The sequence below is a fragment of the Desmodus rotundus genome, chromosome 10 (genome assembly GCF_022682495.2).
Source record: "Desmodus rotundus isolate HL8 chromosome 10, HLdesRot8A.1, whole genome shotgun sequence".
Taxonomy (NCBI): Eukaryota; Metazoa; Chordata; class Mammalia; order Chiroptera; family Phyllostomidae; genus Desmodus; species Desmodus rotundus.
This window is the reverse complement of record NC_071396.1, coordinates 14,510,935-14,531,654: the sequence shown is the minus strand read 5'-3', so window position 1 is coordinate 14,531,654 and position 20,720 is coordinate 14,510,935. Positions and strand designations below refer to the sequence as shown.

The following is a 20,720-nucleotide window of genomic DNA, read 5'->3' as shown; positions in this document are numbered from 1 at the left end:
AAGTCCGAAGTCTAGAAGGAGCTGGACTTGGGTATGTCCCTTCCCCCAGGTCAGATAGGACCTGGAAAAAAAACAGTTATTTAGGCTCTGGCTAAATAGTTTCTTTGGAGGAAGGCCTTGTTAAAAAGAACAGAATGCTTTGGGCATATTTCACAATGGTTGCTCTCCTCTCCAGCTGGTGGAAGCATGGGGGGATTCTTCTCTAGTCTTTGCTGTAAGAACCTGGCGTCCTAGAGATAAAACTCACAAAAGTGTAGGATTCCCCCTGACACTGGGCCCCCGTTGAGTTTTTAACTCTCAGGCTTGTCGACAATGAGTATTTCATCACACGCACTCTGCGTGCTCCTAGCCCAGCACCCTTTCCCCGGAAGTTTCCGTGGGCTGTGATTCTCAGGAGCCCCTGTCTGTCTCTCCAACACCGGGGATGAAAGTTTTAAAGTGACTTCAGTTCTCTGATGAATCTAAGAAGAGCAGTTGATGTTTCAGCTTGTTTAGCTTTTTTCTTGTTGTGAAGGTGGAAGTGATATCTCCTAAGCTAAGTCTGCAATATTTTTACAATTAGCCGCTTTCAATGACAGCTTTGGTTTTCTTTTCTGAATAAAATAACTGAATGGCATCTGCATATATTACATAATAGTTTTTGTTTACACTTGTGATGAAGGTTAAATTAAGTAGTATACTGTCAATATATTGATAATTTTTGACATTTTTCAGAAAATGAAATGCCATTTGGTAGCTTTTCTAATTGTTATTTATCTGTAATTCCTTATATTACACCCTGAAAGGCTACTAAAATACTCTTTCAGAATTCTCCACCAAAGTATTTCCCTCATAATTCCCCTCCATCTGGCTACCAGTTCATGGATAATCATTATAACTTTCCAGGCCTTTTATTCTCAGAGTCTTGTGTGAACTGTTTAGTCCTATGTCGGTTTTCAACAAGTTACTAGCATTGATGAGTAATACTATATCTTACCTCAGTTTTCAGCAGTCTGCCTCCTCCTTAAAACTCTTTTCCATAGCTCCTTTCATTAAAGCTTTTCTATAAGCCTTCATCCATGGGAGAAAAAATGGTCAGACCTCACACCTATGTGAAAATGCCCCCTACTGCATACCCTCAGCCTTCTCTTTGTTTATTAACTAATACTTGTTCGTCTCAACACCATTGTAGAACTTCAGAAAATGGGTAGAGAGCATAAGTCTTCCGTGCTTTGCAGCATGTTGGATCAGCTAGTAATCAACAGATGAAAGCACTGCTTCCAAATGCTGACTGTATTTTGTATCGGTTTCTGCTTTGTATAGGAGGAACTCTCCGGAATGAAAAAGAGGTTACAGGTAGTTGTGCTTGACAACGAACAGCTCCAACGAGAGTTGAGATCACAACGGCAAGAGGAAGCCATGAGGGAACAAACACTTCTGGATGCAACTGTGAGCATTTTCAAAAACCACAATTGTATTTTAGTTTGAATGTTCCTGCCTACTCCCTGCCCAGCCCTCTGAACTGCTTAGATTTCCTCCTCGAAGTTTGGCAAAAGTACTATGCTTAAATGTGCCTGGGGCCTCCGACATTAAAATTCACCGGGGCGGAACGAATCTTCAAATGAAATGACGCACTGATACCTCCTATCTACTCCGGTTTCCTCTCGGAGCATACCATTTATGCTTTTTCCGTATAGGAAGGGGAGGGCTGAAAGCAGGGAGTGTGCTAGATGGCAAGGTCTTTGTTAAACCCAGAAACTGTTCAGAACTGTAACTTAGGTGTCTGTTATATTTCTCTAATGGTTTCTTGAACTCTGAATTCCAATGAAGTCTAATTAGCAAGCACAATGTAGCAGAAGGAACACTGGCCTGAAAGTCTAAGAATCAAAATGTCAGTCTGCCCATTTTCTCTTACAAACTGGGTGTTCAGCAAATGCTCTAACTTCACAGGACTTTCAGACATGGCTTAACCCCACGGGCCCTCTGTTATCAGCAGTTTGATTCACCTATATTAGCAGTTCTTAATCTTTAATGTGAATAAGAATCACTTTGAATACTTGACACCCATGCAGATAGCTGAGCTCCATCCCCAGAGAGTCTGAATCGGTTGGTCTGGGTTGAATCTTTGAGTTAAAAATATGACATTTGAAGCAGTTGCCTAAGTGATTCTATTTCAGTGGGCCACATTTTGAACAACAGTGGATTGAGTGATCTCTATAATTCTTGTGATGGTATTTAAATAGTGTTTAAACTTAGTTATCTCCTTATGACTTGTCAGAGATACTTTTGCCTTGAAAATGTTTTTCACTCTTGCACTGGAAATCAGTTAATCAAAGCTTGTTCCGCTTTTTGAGACAAATTCAGCTTTCCATGAGGAAGTTTTAATACTTGCCTGTTGCAGCTTTACTTTGCAAGGGATTCTGGGGGTTTTGACGTAGTTGTCATTGGTAAATCAGTTCTGTTAAGAAAAAATGTCTTAATGTTTTACCTAGCTGCCCTCTGATTTTTGTTTCTGAAGTTGTTTTTTTTTTTTTTTAATTTACCTGGCCTGATGTTTCATTTATAATCCTTGAGTTGTATGCATTAGCATTTGCTATTTAGAAGTAGCTGATTGTGTTAACTTTGAAAAAGGAAGAGAACTGATTAGTATTTCAGTTTGTTTTTCTGCAATTACATTTCAATTTATGATCAGCTATTTTCCCCTCACTGTGGCTTTTTCTGAATAATTATATCATTATATTATTCATATTGGTAGTTCAAAATTCCACCTTAGTTGCTTATTATCTTAATATCAATTTGAAGATGACACAGCCGTACAAAAAAAGTACTTAGAAGGAGCTCATTTTTTAAATACATATATTCTTTTGCTTTTCTTCCAAATGTGTAGTCATTTAGCAAACAGTGACTCCATTATTCATAGTCTGCATTATTTATACAAGGGCAAAGAAGTGGAAGAAGGGGAAGTGCAGTGAGAAAGGAAACTAGGCAGGCAAGTGAATCAGAGGATGAGCGAAGTGAGTAATGCAAAAGGGGAAGGAAGTGAGATGCTGAAAAGGCTCATGTGCTTTGCCACGTGGACAAAGGCAACTTGCTAAAGAAAACTGCAGCCACAATCCAGAAAGAACAAACTCCCAGAGAGCTTTTGTTGTTTTTGTTTTTACACATTCCCATGAGCTAAAATATAATGCAAATGCTGCAGTCATTGTCACAGAAGTGCCAGGTGACCTTGCTCTCTATTCAATGTCAGCCGTCTGTGCTACCTAGAGGTTCCAGCAGTGTGGCGCCTGCTTTTACTTGCATAGGTCAAATGCGGCGTTTCAACAGCCTATGCATGCTGCTGTCTTAAAAAATATATGTCTTAATGTAAATGGAACTTTTTAGAGTATCTTAAATGCAAACAGATCAAAAGATGACATCTTCCTTTTTTGTCTGAACTTTTTTTTAAAGATTTTATTTGTTTTTAGAGAGAGGAGAAGGGAAGGAGAAAGAGAAGGAGAGAAACATCAATGTGTGGTTGCTTCTTGCACACCCCTTACAGGGGACCTGACCCGCATCCCAGGCATGTGCCCTGACTGGGAATCAAACTGGCGACCTTTTGCTTCACAGGCCTGCATTCAATCCACTGAGCCACAGCAGCCAGGGCTCTGAACTCTTTTTAATGAGTCTATTGCCATGTAGGTGGTAGGTAGATCTTGCCAAAGCTCTTGTTGGATTTGAATATCGATTTTCAGTGTTTCGTAAAGCCTTCTTTTGAAAATTTATTTAAATAGTTATATAGTAATAATTAATATTTATTGAAGACTATATGGTTATGGTATTCCAAGCACTATATTAAGCACTTTATTTACATTGTATTATTTCAGTTTTACATTAGCCACACGAGGTACTGTTCTTATGTCTATTTTCAGATGAGTAAATTAAGATACACAGCGGGTAAGTAACCAGAATCACCTGTCTAATTTCACAAAACTAGAAAATAGCAAAGCTAGGACTCAAACACGGGACCGTGTGACCCCAAATCCATCCACTTAGCCTTGAATTATGCTGCCTGCCTGCATAAATTAGTAATGACTTGTCAGTATTGAACCAAACCGTCTTTGTTTGTCCTGGGATAAAAGATTTCCCTCAGAAGACAAGAGCCTCCTCTTTATTGTTTCTGAGTTTTAACCTTGGACTTGAATGGTAGCCAACATGACTTTTAGCTTTTAGCCTAGTTTTTGACTTAGCAGTTGAAGAAGAAAGCAGATTGTTTAAAAAAAAAAAAACTAAAATGTTTAAAGAATATTCCATTTCCATTTTTATTTTTCATCACTTATTCTCATAAAATTTCTTTTCATTGAGGGCTTTTTGTGAGAGTTCAAAAATTATAACATTAAAATATGCTATTTACTAGAAATTTCGGCATGTATACTCAAGGATCTAGGAGATTTTTTTTTTTTAAGTAGCAGATTTCTGAGCCATTTCTTTCCATGTCTATTCTCATCCCCCGTTACTACCAATCTCTCCACTCAGTTAAGAAAGTAAAGGCTTTCAGTCGTCTTCAGGGATGTAAATGTCATTAGATTTTTAAAATCCTGGTCAAATACCATTCAAGTTTTTCAGAGCTATCTGCGATAGAACAAAGTATCAATTACTAGCACATCTTTCCCAAGAATGACAATGTTTATATCATGTTAGCAATCGAAGGTCTAATGCTTTCTCCAATTTCTCCATAAAATTAGTACCACTCTTCTTTACTGCTCTCCAAGGCAACTTTGGATGCAATCCGATCTTGGGAGATTTGTCCCTACCTATCCAGTCAAGTTCAAGCTTATTATCTCATACTCTTCAGGTCCTTACTTGACTCTAGCTTCACCTTCTGACACCCATTGCCTTCTGCTTCAACATCTGGTGATGCTGAATTCCCCAAGTCCCCTGCAATCAGCCTATTTCACACCCCTGTGACTTTTCTCACCATGTTCTCTTTTCCTGGCATGCCCTTCCCGTGTAGCTTAGTCTTAATTATCCTCTGGATACCAGGGATTTTTCTTCTCAAGAAAAATCCTCCTTGAATCTCCTGTCGCTCTTAGTGTCCCCACTCTGTTCTGGAACAGCCTCCCATGCACACCTCTGGCCTTGCACTCAGCTTATTATTTGAAATTATCTGCCAAGGTGTTTGTCTCCCTCATTAAACTCCTTAAGGATATGATTAGTCTTGCTTATTTTACCCTCTGAGCTCTTAGTACAGTGCCTGAACATAGTAGGTATTTCACAGAAATGTTCGCATTACACTGAACTTCCAGAAGAATAGGGAATGGAATCCCAGAATTCTACTTTGGAGGAATGTCGTTTAGCACCTTCTAGCATGATATGACACTGCAGTATAGTTGTCTTTGTGGGGACCTGTCCTCTCTTATGGCTTCTACTGTCCTCTTTGGCCCTTAGCAAGAGTTCAGTTATTATTTGTTGAATTAATGTAAGCATTTTAGTCCTGGCTGTGCACATAAATTATGCAGATCTTGGGCTGCTTATTTCACGGAATGTTGAGAGGATGCCAGAGGTGGAAGACAGACCACAGGTTCACTAAATTCCATCTGTGGACCTATTTGTTTGTTTGACAAACGTTGAGCCAATATTTATCAATGTTTCAAATGAAAAGCTAGATATCTGGCTTATTTTTTTAATTAAAAGATTTTTGGAAATATGAGTTTGCATTCACATATGGCAGCAATTGACTGGAAGTGGTAGTGGCCGCTTCTTTTGGGTGGTTTGTCACGGTCACTCCCACTCCCGTTGAGTCCCTGACATGTCATGCACTCTTTTGCTTGTTGAAGGTAAAGGTTTTTTTCTGGAAAGGCAAAAGAGCTTAGTGGCTCAGGGCATGGACTCTGGGGCCAGTCTGCCAGGGTTCAAATCCTAGCCATACCACTTATTAGCTACTTCCTACTTCTGTAACTCAGCAAGTTACTCCATGTGACTCAGTTTCCCCATCTCTAAAATGGAAATAACAATGAATCTTACAGGGTTGTTGTAACGAGCAAATGAATTAATTTATGTGAAGCACGTAAGCAGCATCGGGCACATAGTAAACACCATATGTATTAACAGCTATTATTAGTCACGCCTTTCTGTAATGTGAAAAATGAAAGGCAAACTAAGAGAGGGCTGTGTGTTTTCAGAGTATATGTCTGCAGACAAGTAAGAGACAAGTTCATTTGCTCACTACACTGACGTCTTTGACTTTGTAGTGCTTGCTGTGGAATATGACCCTAGTAGCTGGAAAACGTAAAATGATTATTGATTTGTAGTTGAGAAGGATGTGCTTTTTAAAATTCTTTTGTCATAGATAAGAATCAAGTATTCCATGTGCAAAGCATGCATGTTGATTTAAAGGTAAATGTTGACTGCAATTACTGGCACATTGCATTTTAGGGAAACATGCAGAATTCTTGGATTACAGCAGGTGAAAATTCTGGGGTGGAGGAAGCGGCCAAGAGATCCATCTCCCGTGGCGATGCAGACACTGTCAAAGCTCCATCTGCGGGGGAGGCTGAGACGTGGAAGCTAGAACTGGCAAGTATTTAGGTTCTTTTAATGTTAAGTATCTACTTTTCTTGTACTTTTTATTGTGGTAAATATACAAAACATAAAATTTAATATTTTAATAATTTAAAAATTCAGCATTTTAACTGTACAACTCATTTGCACTAGGTACCTTCACAATGGTGTGCGACCATCAGCACTATCCATTTTCAGAACTTTTTCATCATCCCCCCAAAAAACTCTGCACACATCAAACAGGAGCTCCCATTCTCTTCTCTCTCCACCCCCTGGAAACCTCTTCTCCTTTCTGTCTCAGTGAATTTGCCTGTTCTAGGGACCTGACACAGTGCAATCAAGCCATATTCATCCTCTTGTGCCTAGCGTATCTTACCTAGTACCATGTTTTCCAGGTTCATCCGTGTCGCGGCAGGTACCACAATTTCATCTTCCAAGTTCTCACTGCTGACGTCGAGGAAAGCACCAAACATTTGTTTTTGTGTTCTGACTCTCACTTTCTCTTGATTAATATTAGTATGATATAGTTTCGCTATCTTTTAACTTTTAACACACCTGTGTCTTCATATTTAATGTAGGTTTCTTCTAAAGAACATATAGCTGAATTTTGCTTTTTTATCCAATCTAACAACACCTGCCTTTAAGTGTGATTATTTATATACTTGGGTTTAAATCCACTGTCTTGCTATTTGGCTTCTCCCCCCACCCCACCTATTCTGTTCCCCATTTCCTCTCTTTCTGCCTTCTTTTGAATTAGTTGAATATTTTTATGATTTCCCTTTACCTCCCTTATCAGTAGGGAAATATCTTTAGCACCAGCATTCAACGGCTGCTCAATTCAGAAACCCAGGATTATTTTTAATGTCGTTTTCTCCCCCATATCTATTCAGTGATAAAATTCTATCACTTTTATACAGCTCTATACTAAATTATCTCTTTTCTATCTTTACTGCTTGATTACTCTTGTTCATGTGCTTATCTCTCACCTATGTATTTGTGCTGACTTTTTTTTGGTCTCCCTTTTTCTACACCTGAATGATTTAAGATTCAAATCTGGTCAAAAGTTCTCAGTGCGCTTCCAGTGCCCCCACTGCATGGAGACTACGTGAGATGTTTAAATAAAGGTCTTCGTGTTTGTATGCTTGCCGTGGCCTAAGCTCACCTCTTTAACCCGTCTGGGTTCACTTTTCCACCTGGCGTTTTACATGCCCCACCCCTGTGCCTTTCGCTCTACCGGAAATTACGCTTTACGTCTTAGCACCTCCTCCACGAAGTTTTCTCTACTTCTTTTCGACTGAATTTCAAATTCCTGTCACTTTACCTTCTGGACACCTTGCTATCATAAATTCCATATAAGTGAATGTTCGTCTGTCTTTCCGTGCCTTGCTAGAATCTAGTTCCTTGAAGTTGGAGGCGTCTCCATCTCAGATACCCAATATGTATTCATTGAATGAAAGAATGACAAGAATGAAAGAATTTGTTGGTCTATCATCACGTTTTACAACTTCCTTTGTTTTTCATCCCGTTGTGTGTCATATACACGCATTGTATGTATATTTATTATGTGTCAAATACATAGCAGTCACAATGGGGGGCTCCAGTGGGATTTGATCTTTGTCTCCATTAACGTTGTTGGTTATAATCGGTTTTTCCTGGCATCACACTTTTTAAAGAAAGACCTGATTTATGCAAGTTTGAACAAAATTTTTTGTCCAAAATTGCCATTTCATGACTCAGTAGTTCATGCAGTCATTTCACTCAGTAAATATAGAAAATTTTAGGTTGACTATAGGAAGTGGCTCCTGTGAGTGCACATTATTTCTTCCTTCTGGGAAAATACTGAGTTTAATATTCATCATTCAAATTTGCTTATAAAACACAGGACACAGAAGAAATGATTTTTGTTGTTTTTTTTTTTTTTCTTTTCTAAAGAAGAGGCTGAAACTTACTTATGAAGAAAAGTGTGAAATCCTGGAATCTCAAGTGAGGATTTTGAGGTAAAGTATTACGACTTATATAAAATCATAGCAAAAGCATAGTGATCTTAAAATGCAAGGTATGGCGGAAGGAAGGCCTGCTCAGGTGTGGTCACGGTAATGATACGGGTGTAATAACTTACAGTTTTAATTTGAACATTTCACCTAAAATGTCCTATGGTGTGCTTGAGTTTGGTATTGTCATGTTACAGAATTACATGCTTAGGATTTGGCAAGAAAAGGTTTTGTAATAAAAAGGGGGCGTTACTTATGCTGAGCCCTGTGCATTTGAATGTTTGCTGAAGTCCTAGTTTTAGTCAATACAAGAATTATTTGATGACATTTTGTTTATAATATGACATATTCTCTCATTATTAAAGAATAAGGAGGCATAAAATTGTGAAGTCCCTTTCCAAATGTTATTTCAAATAACTGTGAACTAAATTATGTTTTATTTTTTCATCAATTGTAAAATATTTGTTTCCTGACAGAAATTAAGAATCATTAGCTGCTCTTAAAGAAATTAAGCGTTTATAATAGTGAAAATAAAACACTCTAGTTTTCAAATTACATGTAAGTTTTTTCTTTATTGATTTTTCATTTAATTTTAAAATTGCAACCGTAATATAATAACTTGAGTATTTTTTGTATACATGGTGAATTTGTGTATACATAATGAGTTTTCATGTGCTTTTTCATATGTTTTCAAAAACCCCAATAAAAGCTATATGTTATAGATTAACCATTAGTGATTTATTATGTATTCATTGTCCAAGAATTGAAATGCAATGTTCTCCTTTTGAAGCTAAAGTTATTTTTTTATACAAAAAGATACAAGGAATTATTTTTTGTAAAGTTTATGTTAAACAATAGTAATGAAATATTTTCAAATCAAATGAACTTTAAAGTAGTCATAATAAATTTATTTTACTAATTTTATTTACTTAAATACTTTTAATGATTAATTTATTTTGGTGGTGTAATTTGAAACAAAATTTGAAGTCTTCAACAAATGCGTGTCTAGAGACGTCCCTCGAGTAATTACTAAGAACCAGAACACACGGGCATCCAGCTCACGCGCTACTGATTTTAGTATGCTCTTCCCATACCTTGTCCGTATTCATTTTAAGACTTATGTAGAGATTTTTACTTCTCTATGAAGAAACCTAATATTTAGAAACTGGTCTAATTTTTGCTTTCTTGTTTTTTATTTTTGTTATATTGTGACATATATTGTGTTTTGATTCTTTAGTTTTTGAAGTTATGCGTTTCTAACTCATTATATTTATGGCACCGTGATTCATTTTCTCTCATTCAGAATTCAAATATACCCTTTTAATTATGTTACAGTGAACTAGACTTTGCTGCCTGTGTCCTTCCGTTTCTTTCTTTTGCTTTAATATAACTTAAGACTAATGAAAGAGGCCTTTTTCTTAAAGAAATAAAATTGCTACTCTCAGAATCTCTCACTTTATGGTAATTATTTCTTTATTATTATTATTATTTGCCGTTATAAATAATCAGAGCTACTTGAGTGTTTTCAACTTGCACCTGATAGAAATAATCAGGGACACTCTTTTACTTTGGAATGTTTCCCAAGTTTTTTTTTTTAAATAAAGCCTTTGAAAGTCAGACTTTTTCTTTGTGATACTTAAAAAGAAATCTTATTATGTCAGAGATATTATCTTGGGAATAGGACAAAACAGTTCCTTCTTTTTTCAACTTCAGACTCTCACGAGATTAGCTTTTTTAATCCTTAGTTCGCCTGTGAATCTTTCCCACCTCCCCCAGGCTGCCGGAAACATCCCAACCCTATAGTTGAGGTCGTGTGTGATGGCCAGATGTCATAATTATTGGCTTCTCCTCTGTGACAGTGAGTAAGATGGGACAGCTATAGGTCCCTGAATATAATAGACACTGACAACAGAGAGCAGACTAAGCCAGTGATCAAGTAAGTGCCTGCCTTCCATAGTCTTAAGAACCTAAGGGCAGTTTTCTCCTTTTGAGCTAGAAACTTTCTTTTTATACAACAGGAAAGGGATGTCTATGCAAGGAGGCTCGGTTGCTCCAGTTGACTTGACCAAAATTGGAGAAAAGCATCTTCCAGGACTATCCCATAAAGTAAACGCAAACAAACAGCTCCCCCACAATTTCTCAGCCCCATCCCCACCCCCCTTTTTTAAGCAAGCTGCATATTTCCAGCTAATACCTGCTAGTTATGCAATCTTAAGACTGGCAAGTTCCATATAACTTCTTCCCGTAGCCCGCTCTCTTTCAAAACAGCTCTTCGTAGAACTTGGTGGTTTGATAACTTTTTCGTGTTTTTTTGGCTTGAAGAAAAATGGACAATGATAGGATTCATGTCTTTTATGTGATCCTCGAAGGTACTCTTTATAAACTTTAAGAGCTTAAACACCTGGGATCGGGTATTTCCCTCAATCAAGGCTGTTGTCTTGTCACCCCACCCTGTTATTAAATGAAACTACTTAGAATATTCATTTGTAGTTTTACTTTTGTTTTGTGGGTCAAATACGAGACATAGGATCCTGTGAACAGAGAGCCAATATCATAGGCAGACCGCTTTTACAAACATGACTAATTATTTAATAGATCTGTTTCCTCTTATTCAAAGTGCCAGTTAGGATGACCCTAACTGACCTAGTCCACCTAGAATCCCGGGCTGCGGTAAGACTTACTAAGGTGCCATATGTAAAGCACGCCATGAGGTCAGCGCCCAGAAGGAACAGTAGTAGTCATCACTCTGCCGATACGTAGCCATTTACTGGAACTTCTCCCCTTCTTCTTAGGAAAGACTTGGCCGAGTATCAGAAAACTTGTGAAGACCTTAAAGAGCGACTAAAGCACAAAGAGTCTCTTCTTGCTGCAAACGTTCCCAACCATGTCGGCGGCCTCTGTTTGAAATGCGCCCAGCACGAGGCTGTTCTTTCCCACACCCACGGCGATGTCCACGTGCAGACCATCGAGAGACTGACCAAGTGAGTGTGCGGAGCCTTCGGCCGCGTGGGAAGTTTTCTTTGAAGGGGCGTTGTGTTCTTTCACCCCATGCTAAAGCACATGTGCTGAATGGGATGCTTCGGCTGAAAAGGAGTTTTAAAGGTTCCTTCATGTCGCCTTCTTGAAAGCAGAACAGATCAGTTCTGCCAACTGTGGGTATCATGTCACTTTGGGCAAGTAATTTTCTTTATCTTGGTTTCATTCTCATCTCGAAGTGAGAAAATAGAAGTAGATGATCTTTCTAATTCTGTTCATTTCTATGACTCTATAATTGCAAACCCAGTGCTATTCTTATCTAAACATAGTCTAAGAGGAATTCTTTTGATTTTGCCCAGTCTTGGATTTGCCTGCTGTAGGTAGAGTGAATTGTTTTTGTCTTTATCATGTGCCTGTCGTGAAGGATATTATTAGTTCATTAGAAGAAAGTCCCACTGTGTTCCTGTGCTAATTAATATTCCAGGACTGATTAAGGGCAAGTTACAGATGAGCTTTTATGTAATCAAAGTTTTTATTGCCCTGGCCAGTGGGGCTCAGTTGGTGGCGGTGTTGTTCTGCACACCAAAAGGTTACAGGTTTGAGTCCCTGTCAGGGCACATGCCTAGGTCGCAGGTTCAATCCCTGGCTGGGGCACATGTGAAAAGGCAACCAGTCGAAGTTTCTCTCTCTCTCTCCCTTCCTCTCTTTCTCTCTCTCCCTTCCTTTCTCTCTAAAAGCATTGACACAATCCTTGGGTGAGAATAAAAAAAGTTTATATCTGGGCTGAAATACTGCAGTTCTCTGTGTATATCTATTTTTGTCCCGTTTTTCTGTGAAAACTTTATTCTGGGGAAGTTGGGAATTATTACTTACTGTGTTACCCAGTGATGATTTATAGTGTGTGTTCTCCCACCCCCTGCTTTCTCTGTGCTCAGGGTCACCTCTCTGTCTCTCTTTGGGCTTGTCTCCACATAGCCCAACGTCACTTCCTCCACAGGTGTTCTCCCACCAGCCTTGCCCCATTTTTCTCTCCACTGACACGCACTCCTTTCTTCTACGACCTTACAACACATCCTGTCTCCTTGGAGGCAGCAACTAGGCCTCGCTCATTTCCGTGTCCCTGGCTTCCAGCACAGTACGTGTGAGGCACACTCAGTAAATGCCGGCGGTTCACTCGACAAGACACTTTGACACTTCCTGCTCCACAGTCAGATGCCCTCCCGTGGGAGCTTGCCTGGAGAACGGAAAGACTGCCACCGCTAAGGTCAGGCCGGTTTTGGACCAAATTACTTTCCCTCTCGGAGTCTGGAGTCTTCTGTTGTTTGGAGGTGGGATACCTACCTGCCTCGTGGGGATTTGCAGAGCCAGCCTCGCCTGTGGCTAGGGCGTAGCTGCTGAGAATCTCCTTGATTCATATTCTGGTTCTCCTGCTATCTTACCATGTGTGCTCAGAGAAGTTACTTACCCTATTTTGTCTCAGTTTCCCATTTTGAAAATGGAGATAAAAGTACCTAAGGACTAGGGTCACTGAGAGAATACTGATATATAGTGCTCAAAACAGCCCCTGCCGTGAACGCTACATCCCTCCATCGCTCCCACACCCCACGAGCAACCACGCTGTCTGGAAGCCCTGGGGTCCGCACAAGACTAGCCTGTGGGTCGCTGTACAGAAGCTGAACTTCTCCAGTGTGGACTGACTGGTAGTCTTCATGACCTGTGCTGACGGTCCTGTTTTGGTTGAATATTACATTAATTATTAACTATATTATTAAATTATTCACTTAGTCCACTGACCCACACCAGCCAGGGTAAATGATTCATATAGATTCCATATAACTATAAAATTTATTAACTATGTTTTCTGATCTAATTAATATGCAGTTAACATTTATTATATGCCACAGAGTGCCAGGCAGTTGGAACGTATATCCCTTTTAATCATAGCAAAGCATTTACGAGGTAAATGCTCTTATTCCCACTTTACAGACTTTCTATATTTGAAAGAAAAAGGATAGAACCATACCTCACAAAAATAAATTCAAGATAGAGACCCCAGGGTATAAAGACCCTGGTATAATTTGGACTATAGAAGTATTAGAAGAAAATATAGAAAATATCTTTATAGCTTTAAGCTAAAGTTTTGAGCATGACATGATGAGTGGAAGCCATAAAAGGAAATAAAAATGATACATTTGACTCCATTAAAAAAAACTTTCTTATGATACAATATTGCAAATTAAATGAAAAGACTGGGGAAAATATTTTCATCTTACATAACAAAAAATTGATATGTAAAGAAGTTCCTTTGACACTAACAGAAAAGACAAACTGCCCCATTGCAAAGCTGAATAGCAATTGCTGAACAATGAGAGAGGAAGATGTCAGTTCACAAGAAGGTGTTCATTCCGTTATTATTCAAGGAAATACAATTTTTAATCAAACCAAGCCATCAAATTTGTAGAAGTTAAAGAAGATTGGCAATCACGAGAACTGGTGAGGCCATGAATGATTATGGAAGTATTTTCACACCCTGCAGGTGGAACTGTAAACTGGTACTACTCTGGAGGACAATTTAACACTATTCATTAATAATTAGATTGTGCATTACACATTTCAAAAATTTCCCCGCGAGGACATGTATACGGTCCTAGGGGTCACTTATAGGGAATGGTTTCTGCAGCATTATTTTCCAAATATACATATTGTTACAGAACAGACCCGGGGGGGGTGTACAATATGCTATTACCGAAAGGACCCCCCTTTCTCTCTGGGGGTCCACCCCACCTACTAGGTTCACCTTGCCCGCTGCCAGAGGAAAGATGTCTCTCAATGCCAGAGACTAGTGAAAAGGAAAGGAATTATTTATTCAAAAATTACACAGATTTAAGAGCAATGACTTAATGTCTTCATTAAAATCCCAAAGTCCCTTAAAACACCCACAAACACACACAGTCCTTCCTTCTCCCTCTGCCCAGTCTGGGGTACCGTATCTCAGGAAAAGAAGTAGAAGTCCGTGATTCAGGCTCCCGGCACCATCAGCTCTGTTGCCGCCACAGGGTCCCCACTCTGCCAAAGCCAAGTGGTCCTCTCAGAATGGCTGCTGCGCCTGGGTTTAAATCCCATCGCCAGTCTTCCTCTGCAGCCCCATTTCCGACTCCTCCTACAATCAGTCACACCTGCCAGCATTCCCGTATTTTTCCAACTTTTCTGAGCTGCCATAGTAAGTCTGGGAAGGTGTGGTCCCATGGCATGGAGCCAATCATCTCCAAGCTCTCACGCAGGTGCTGTAACCAGGGGGAGTTGCTTCCCAGTTACATCTTGGGTGGAAGTCACTCCCATCCCCCTGGCTCAAAGCATGCCCACAGCTATTTAATGTATCTATGAAACCAGTTAAAGGTTATAGACATGTTAAATGATCATGCCAGAGGTTAGCTGCACAGGTGTTGCTACGCAAAACAGCTCTGAATGGCCCCGCTCCATGTGTCCCTTCCCCCAGCTCAGGCTTGTGGGGGTGAGGACATCCTATATACATTTTTCTAATATTTCCTGATCACCCTGAGTTCTGGACCCGATTACAAATCCTTATCTGGAGCCCCCCTCTTGGCCGCACCCCGTTACAATATTGTGATATAAGAAATACATATTTGGTCCTCATGTCCCGTTTCTGGCATAGAGCTGCTAAAACCCCTGTAATTTCATAAATGATAAGAGTCACAAGAGCATCTTTTGTGATACATTTGTTTCCCCCTGCTCGTGCTATAGCTCCAGAGCATAGAGGTGAAAGGAAGATCTTTTTTCTTAACAAGCCCCTTTTAACCATACATGAATTTGTATTAACAAGAGGACTTTTGGAAACCCATTAAGCATGGGGTTCTGGTTGCCAGGGGAGCCATCCATATGATTACCGGATTAAACCTTTCAGCCTTACTCCCCAGCCTTTGGGGAGGAGAGAGAGACTGGAGGTCGAGTTAATTACCTATGGCCAATGATGTAATCAATTGTGTCTATGAAACCTCCATAAAAACCCTGAACTATGGGGTTTGGAGAACTTCTGGGCTGGTGAACACTTGGAGGAGCTGGGAGGGTGGTGCACACAGGAAGGGCGCGTGTTCCAGGCCCTTCCCACATACCTTGTCCGATGCATCTCTTCCGTTTGGCTGTTCCTGAGTCACGTCCTTTATAATGAACGAGGAATAGCAAGTGAAGCACTTTCCTGTGTTCTGACAGCTGGCCCAGCAAATCCTTGAACCCGAGGAAGGGCTTGTGAGAACCCCCGATTTATGGCCAGTTTGTCAGAGGTACAGATGACAACCTGGGGCTTGCAACTGGCGTCTAAAGTGCGAAGAGTCTCGGGGGACTGACCTTGACCTGCAGGGCCTTTGCTGACTTCAGGCAGTTAGTGTCAGACTTGAATCAGAGTCTCCCAAGCAGGAGAGAATTGCTGGCTGTGGGAAACCCACATATTTGGTGTCACAATTGTTGTGAGTTCAGAAACTGACCATAGAGGAAAACAAGAGGTTTTTCTTTTAGTTGTGAACCATCTAAATATCCTTCAAAGGAGGATAACTCAACTGTGGTTTAGAGAAACTGAAATGTAGGCACAGCAAAAAAAAAAAAAAAAAAGAAGAAAAAGAAAAACAAAGAAATAGATTTATATACATACTAAAATAGAATTAAGTTCCAAAATACATTTTTGTGAGAAAAAAATAAAGCAAAATAAAATGAGAAAGATACCTGGCATGAAACCATTTGTATTCTTTAAAAGACCATACACAACCACACTCTGTATTTCCTCTAGGTTCGTACAGATGCGTAGAAAAACAGGTGAAAGGATGAAATGCAACATTTAACAGTGATTATCACCGGAAACCCGGAAGTAGGCATTAAAATTGCAAGTGGAGGTCAAAAAGGGCTTTAACCAAGTTGGTAATCAGTTTTACAAAGGGAATGTAATGAAAACATTAAATAACAAAGGATATTCAAAGTTACACAGAGAAAAACAGTCAGACTTTAAAACTAAGTTGCAAAACCAACAATAACGACAAAAAAAACCCTTTCCCCCCCATTATATTGCCTTTTATATTGTCTCTGCAGATCCTGAGAGAAGTATTTTAAAAGGAAACTACAATGTTTACATTGATTCCAAGTCTGGCAGTCACATAGAAATTAGATTCTTTCTCAGTTATACAGTCCTTTGTCTCTCGTTTTAAATTTCAGCTCTTAGCCTCTTAAAACAAACGTCAGCCCTCCCAGTTCAGTTTTCTGCTTGGTCAGCGTATCCTTGGCTCATGCTCTATTTTAATAACGGAACACAGGGGACCTCTCTGCTTGTATGGTCAGGGAAAATCTTCGTCCATACGATTCCCTCGGCCCAAGCTGGTGATCGGCTTCTCTCAACTTATTAATGCAGAACGCTGAATATCCAGTGTCATGCTGGCTTTGAAGAGCAGCCAACACTTTTGGGGTTTGGATTTCTAGCTTTCTGCATAATTAGAAGTACGGCCCCTCCACGAGCTGTACCGTAGCATTTCCTGCACGACTTGCACACGGCATTTTGAAAATACGATAAATCGAAAGAGATTCCCGGCCTCTGTTGGAAATGAGCTCCTGGGACCGCACCTCGGGCTCCTGCGTGGGTCGGTTACTCCCACAGCGAAGCGCGTGGATGACACAGGAAGGTCTCAGGCACTTGAGGAGACGACGGGGCAGGACTTGGAGACCAGGCCACCGTGTGTTTGTGGCGTTTTGGTAGGACCTCAGGGGCTTTTTGGAGAGTGTACTTAACAACTGCTGATGACATTGGAAATATTTGCAAAGTCGGTTTGAAGTCCTCATGGGCCTTCTCTTTCTCTTGCTTTATGATCACAACACCCTCGGACGTCATTGAGGCGGAACTGCTTTGTATCAGATTTCTTTCTGCAGCTCCCGGGGCCTTGGAGAAGTTTCACTTTTCAGAGAGAAGAAATGGTTACTACTCCACTGTCCTGGGACTTTTGTCCAGCCTGTGGCGTGGGGGTGGACCACTGGCAATGTTCTGCATACTTGGCTTTGAAGAACCATGGCCCGAACTTCCCAGAAGTGAGGAACAAGGAAACGTTGAAGTCAGCCTCCTAGACTTTCTTTTTAAAAACAGTGATAATACTTATCAATGAGATTTAGGAATGCTTACACCTGGTAATAACTGTGGATGAACTTAGGAGTTAAAGACATTTCTTAGGCACTCCATGTTTCAGGGTGAAGCTCTTTCATGTATACCAGACAAGACTCTCTTGTCCTTATTTCAAACATGTGGCCAAGATTATCCACGGTCTTGCTCAGTCCTGTTTGCCCCGATCGTTCCACTAAGTCCCTTAAATACTACATGCTCATTAGTGCAGCCCAGAGCTCACGCCCATGCTGCTCACCTCGTCCTCCGCCTCAGCTGCTCTTGCACCCGATCGGGGACTGGTGCAGGGATGATGCTGATTTGCTCACTTGGCTGCAGAAAACTCCCTGGTCACATCTGTCAGAACATTTGCATGGTGTTTCTAAGCACTCGCACAACTTTCGCCACGGAAGATGGTGATTTGCAGGGCTCTCCTCTCGCTCTGACTCTGTCACAGCACGTGTACTTGTACAAGTCCCCACGGTGAGAGGCCACACAGGCCTGGCCGCAGGCTGGCCCTGGGGACTGGGAGCTCTGGACGACCGCAGCTGACTGGGTGGTGGCCCCGCGTGGCCGGCGTGGGCTGTGTCTGAGCAGCAGACAGTGAGTAGTCGTTGGGGCTGAGACATGGGAGCTAAGTCAAGCAGGGGAGAACCAGGCGAACACAGGAATGGGACAGGAAGTAAGGCCTGTGCTGAGGCAGGGCCACCATGTCCAGAGCGGGGCTTATGCTTTTTGTTTGTTTGTTAGTGCTTGCTATTTGTATACGGGCTGGCTGAGTTGACACTAAAGAGAACGTTATAAGATAAAACCAAAAATATAGTGACTGAGTGGATAACCCTAAATTGCCAAAATGACTACCTACGCCCACCAGTGTGTGCATAATTTAGGCGTCCCTCCTGATGGCCGCCGTAAAGCCGAGAGTACGATTCCTTTATGGAAAACCAGAGTGTGTCAATCTGTGGCCACACAGATTTTTATGGTGTCACCAAGACTTCAGTGTGCAGGGGTTTATCTTTGATGATTTTCTGTGGTTCAATAGGCTGAAGTTGGTGAGTTGATATTCTGAAACATTGTTTGAACCAGAGCTACTAAACTCTTTAGTTTCCACTTCCAAATAGTCTGGTGACTTTCTAAATTTAGATCATAAAGAAATCAAAACTGGGAGTTTTATTTCATCTCTTTTTTAATTTCATTTTTATTTTTGATTTTAGAGAGAGGAGAAGGGAAGGGAGAAAGAGAGGGAAGGAAACATCAATGTGAGAGAGAAACATCAATTGGCTGCCTTCCCTATGCACCCCAACTGGGGACCGAACCTGCAACCCAGGCATGTGCCCCGACCTGAACAATAACTGGCCGGACTTTTCATTTTGCAGGACAACACCCAACCCACTGAGCCACGCCAGCCAGGCTCCCACACCAGCCGGGCTCCCACGCCAGCCAGGTTCCCCTGTCTCAAGGCCCTGCACCCAGTCTTCATTCGTTCATTCATTCTTTGGTTGTTTATTTCATCGAGCATCTAGGAGGGGTCTAATAATGCGGCCCAACACAAAATCATAAATTTACCAAAGACCTTTTTTTTGCTCATCCATTTACATTAGTGTTTGTGTATTTAACGTGTGGCCCAAGACAACTCTTCTTCTTCCAGTGTGGCCCAGAGACGCCCAAAGGTTGGGCACCCTGCTACAAACCTGTGGCAAACCACTCAAGAGGATACACTGCAAAGGGATTGAATGTATTAAACATAAGACACAAATCTGTTAGATTTTGATCTTGCTGTGATACTTATAAACAGTGAGTGAGCTTTTTTGTTGATTCTTTTTGTTTGGAACTTCGGCTTTGACGGTGACGCGGAATCGGGAACAGATAAGGGCGGCTTTGCATCCTAACTGGTTTTCAGCAGGTGTCAGTACCGTCCTTAAGAGTGACTTTTTCTTTTGTTCTGGAATTATAGGCTCTAGTTGGATTTCCTGTTCTCAAGGAAGCTAGTCTCTGTTTATGTTAGAGCCTATTTAAAAATGTAAATAAATACAAATTCAGTGTTGCTTGCATTTAACTTCTTAATGACATAACTAAAATAATTTGCTTTGACTTCCACTTTTTCATGTAATCATTGTGTTGGATTATGTTTTCTAAAAAGAAGTAACTCCATTTTTCATTTCCTTTACAACAAAAAAATTAAATCATAGTTCTCAATTTAAAACAAACATAATCAAGATATTATATTCTAAGATGAAGGTCACCATGTTCCCATGAATTTTATGATATTTGCAGCAATCTATTGTTTTTTTTAACAAAAAGAGCTTTTATGAAACTGCTAATAATTGCACCTTTGTTCAGTATTACATATTTCTTAAAATATGGCTGCTTCCCAAATACCACAAATAGTTTAAATCATTTTATCTTTCAGAGATCTTTTTCTAATGGAGTCATTGGTTAATTCTGCAAGCAACTCAGGCTCGGAGTTTATAATCTCTTCAATTATGACTCCAAGTTTGCTAAATTAAAAAGAAAATCACAGTTGGCTCTTTTCTGATAGTTTAGAACTTGGCAATGAAAAGGAAACTGCGAGCAGTTAGTTACTTCAGCTGCACTTGAAACCACAGTTTAAACTTGAACTCTTCAACAAAACACACATCATGGCCTAACTTACAGTGTTTTCCTTTAAAAAAAAAAAAACAACAACAAAAGTCTGTGTGTGTAGAAAGTTTCCCACCTCACTTTCTCTTGGGTCCACTGGATACATTCCCACTATCCCAGAATCTTCTCTATGGAGTCGATTTAACCCATGAGAATGGACCCTTACTATTTTACATGCGGAAGCATTTTGGCGTTTGGTTCACTTATCTCCCTGAGAAATAGCTCAGCTCAGGGTACTTCAGAGAACTCTGCTGACGGGGTGGGCCCAGGCGATGACAGGACCCGGGGGATAAGATTTTGTTACCTTATGAGTGTTATATGGGTAAGCAGAGCACTTGAGGGATCAACCGTCCTACCCACTGAAAGAAGAAAAGTGTTCATAAGTAGGTGAAAGAATTTAGTTGGAAGAGAAGAGTGAAAAAGCGGGCTGAGGAAGAAGATGAAGAGGAAGG

At 40.4% G+C, this 20,720-nt stretch overlaps 1 protein-coding gene across 1 annotated transcript in view; it reads left to right on the top strand.

The window, feature by feature from the left end:
* SDCCAG8 (SHH signaling and ciliogenesis regulator SDCCAG8) overlaps positions 1-20,720 on the top strand; it is a 181,024-nt gene that overhangs the window by 18,923 nt on the left and 141,381 nt on the right. Inside the window, exons 5-8 of the mRNA XM_024576157.4 lie at positions 1,303-1,428; positions 6,391-6,531; positions 8,449-8,513; positions 11,300-11,488. Of these exons, the coding sequence (XP_024431925.2) occupies positions 1,303-1,428; positions 6,391-6,531; positions 8,449-8,513; positions 11,300-11,488 (521 nt within the window). The remainder of the gene's footprint in view (positions 1-1,302; positions 1,429-6,390; positions 6,532-8,448; positions 8,514-11,299; positions 11,489-20,720) is intronic.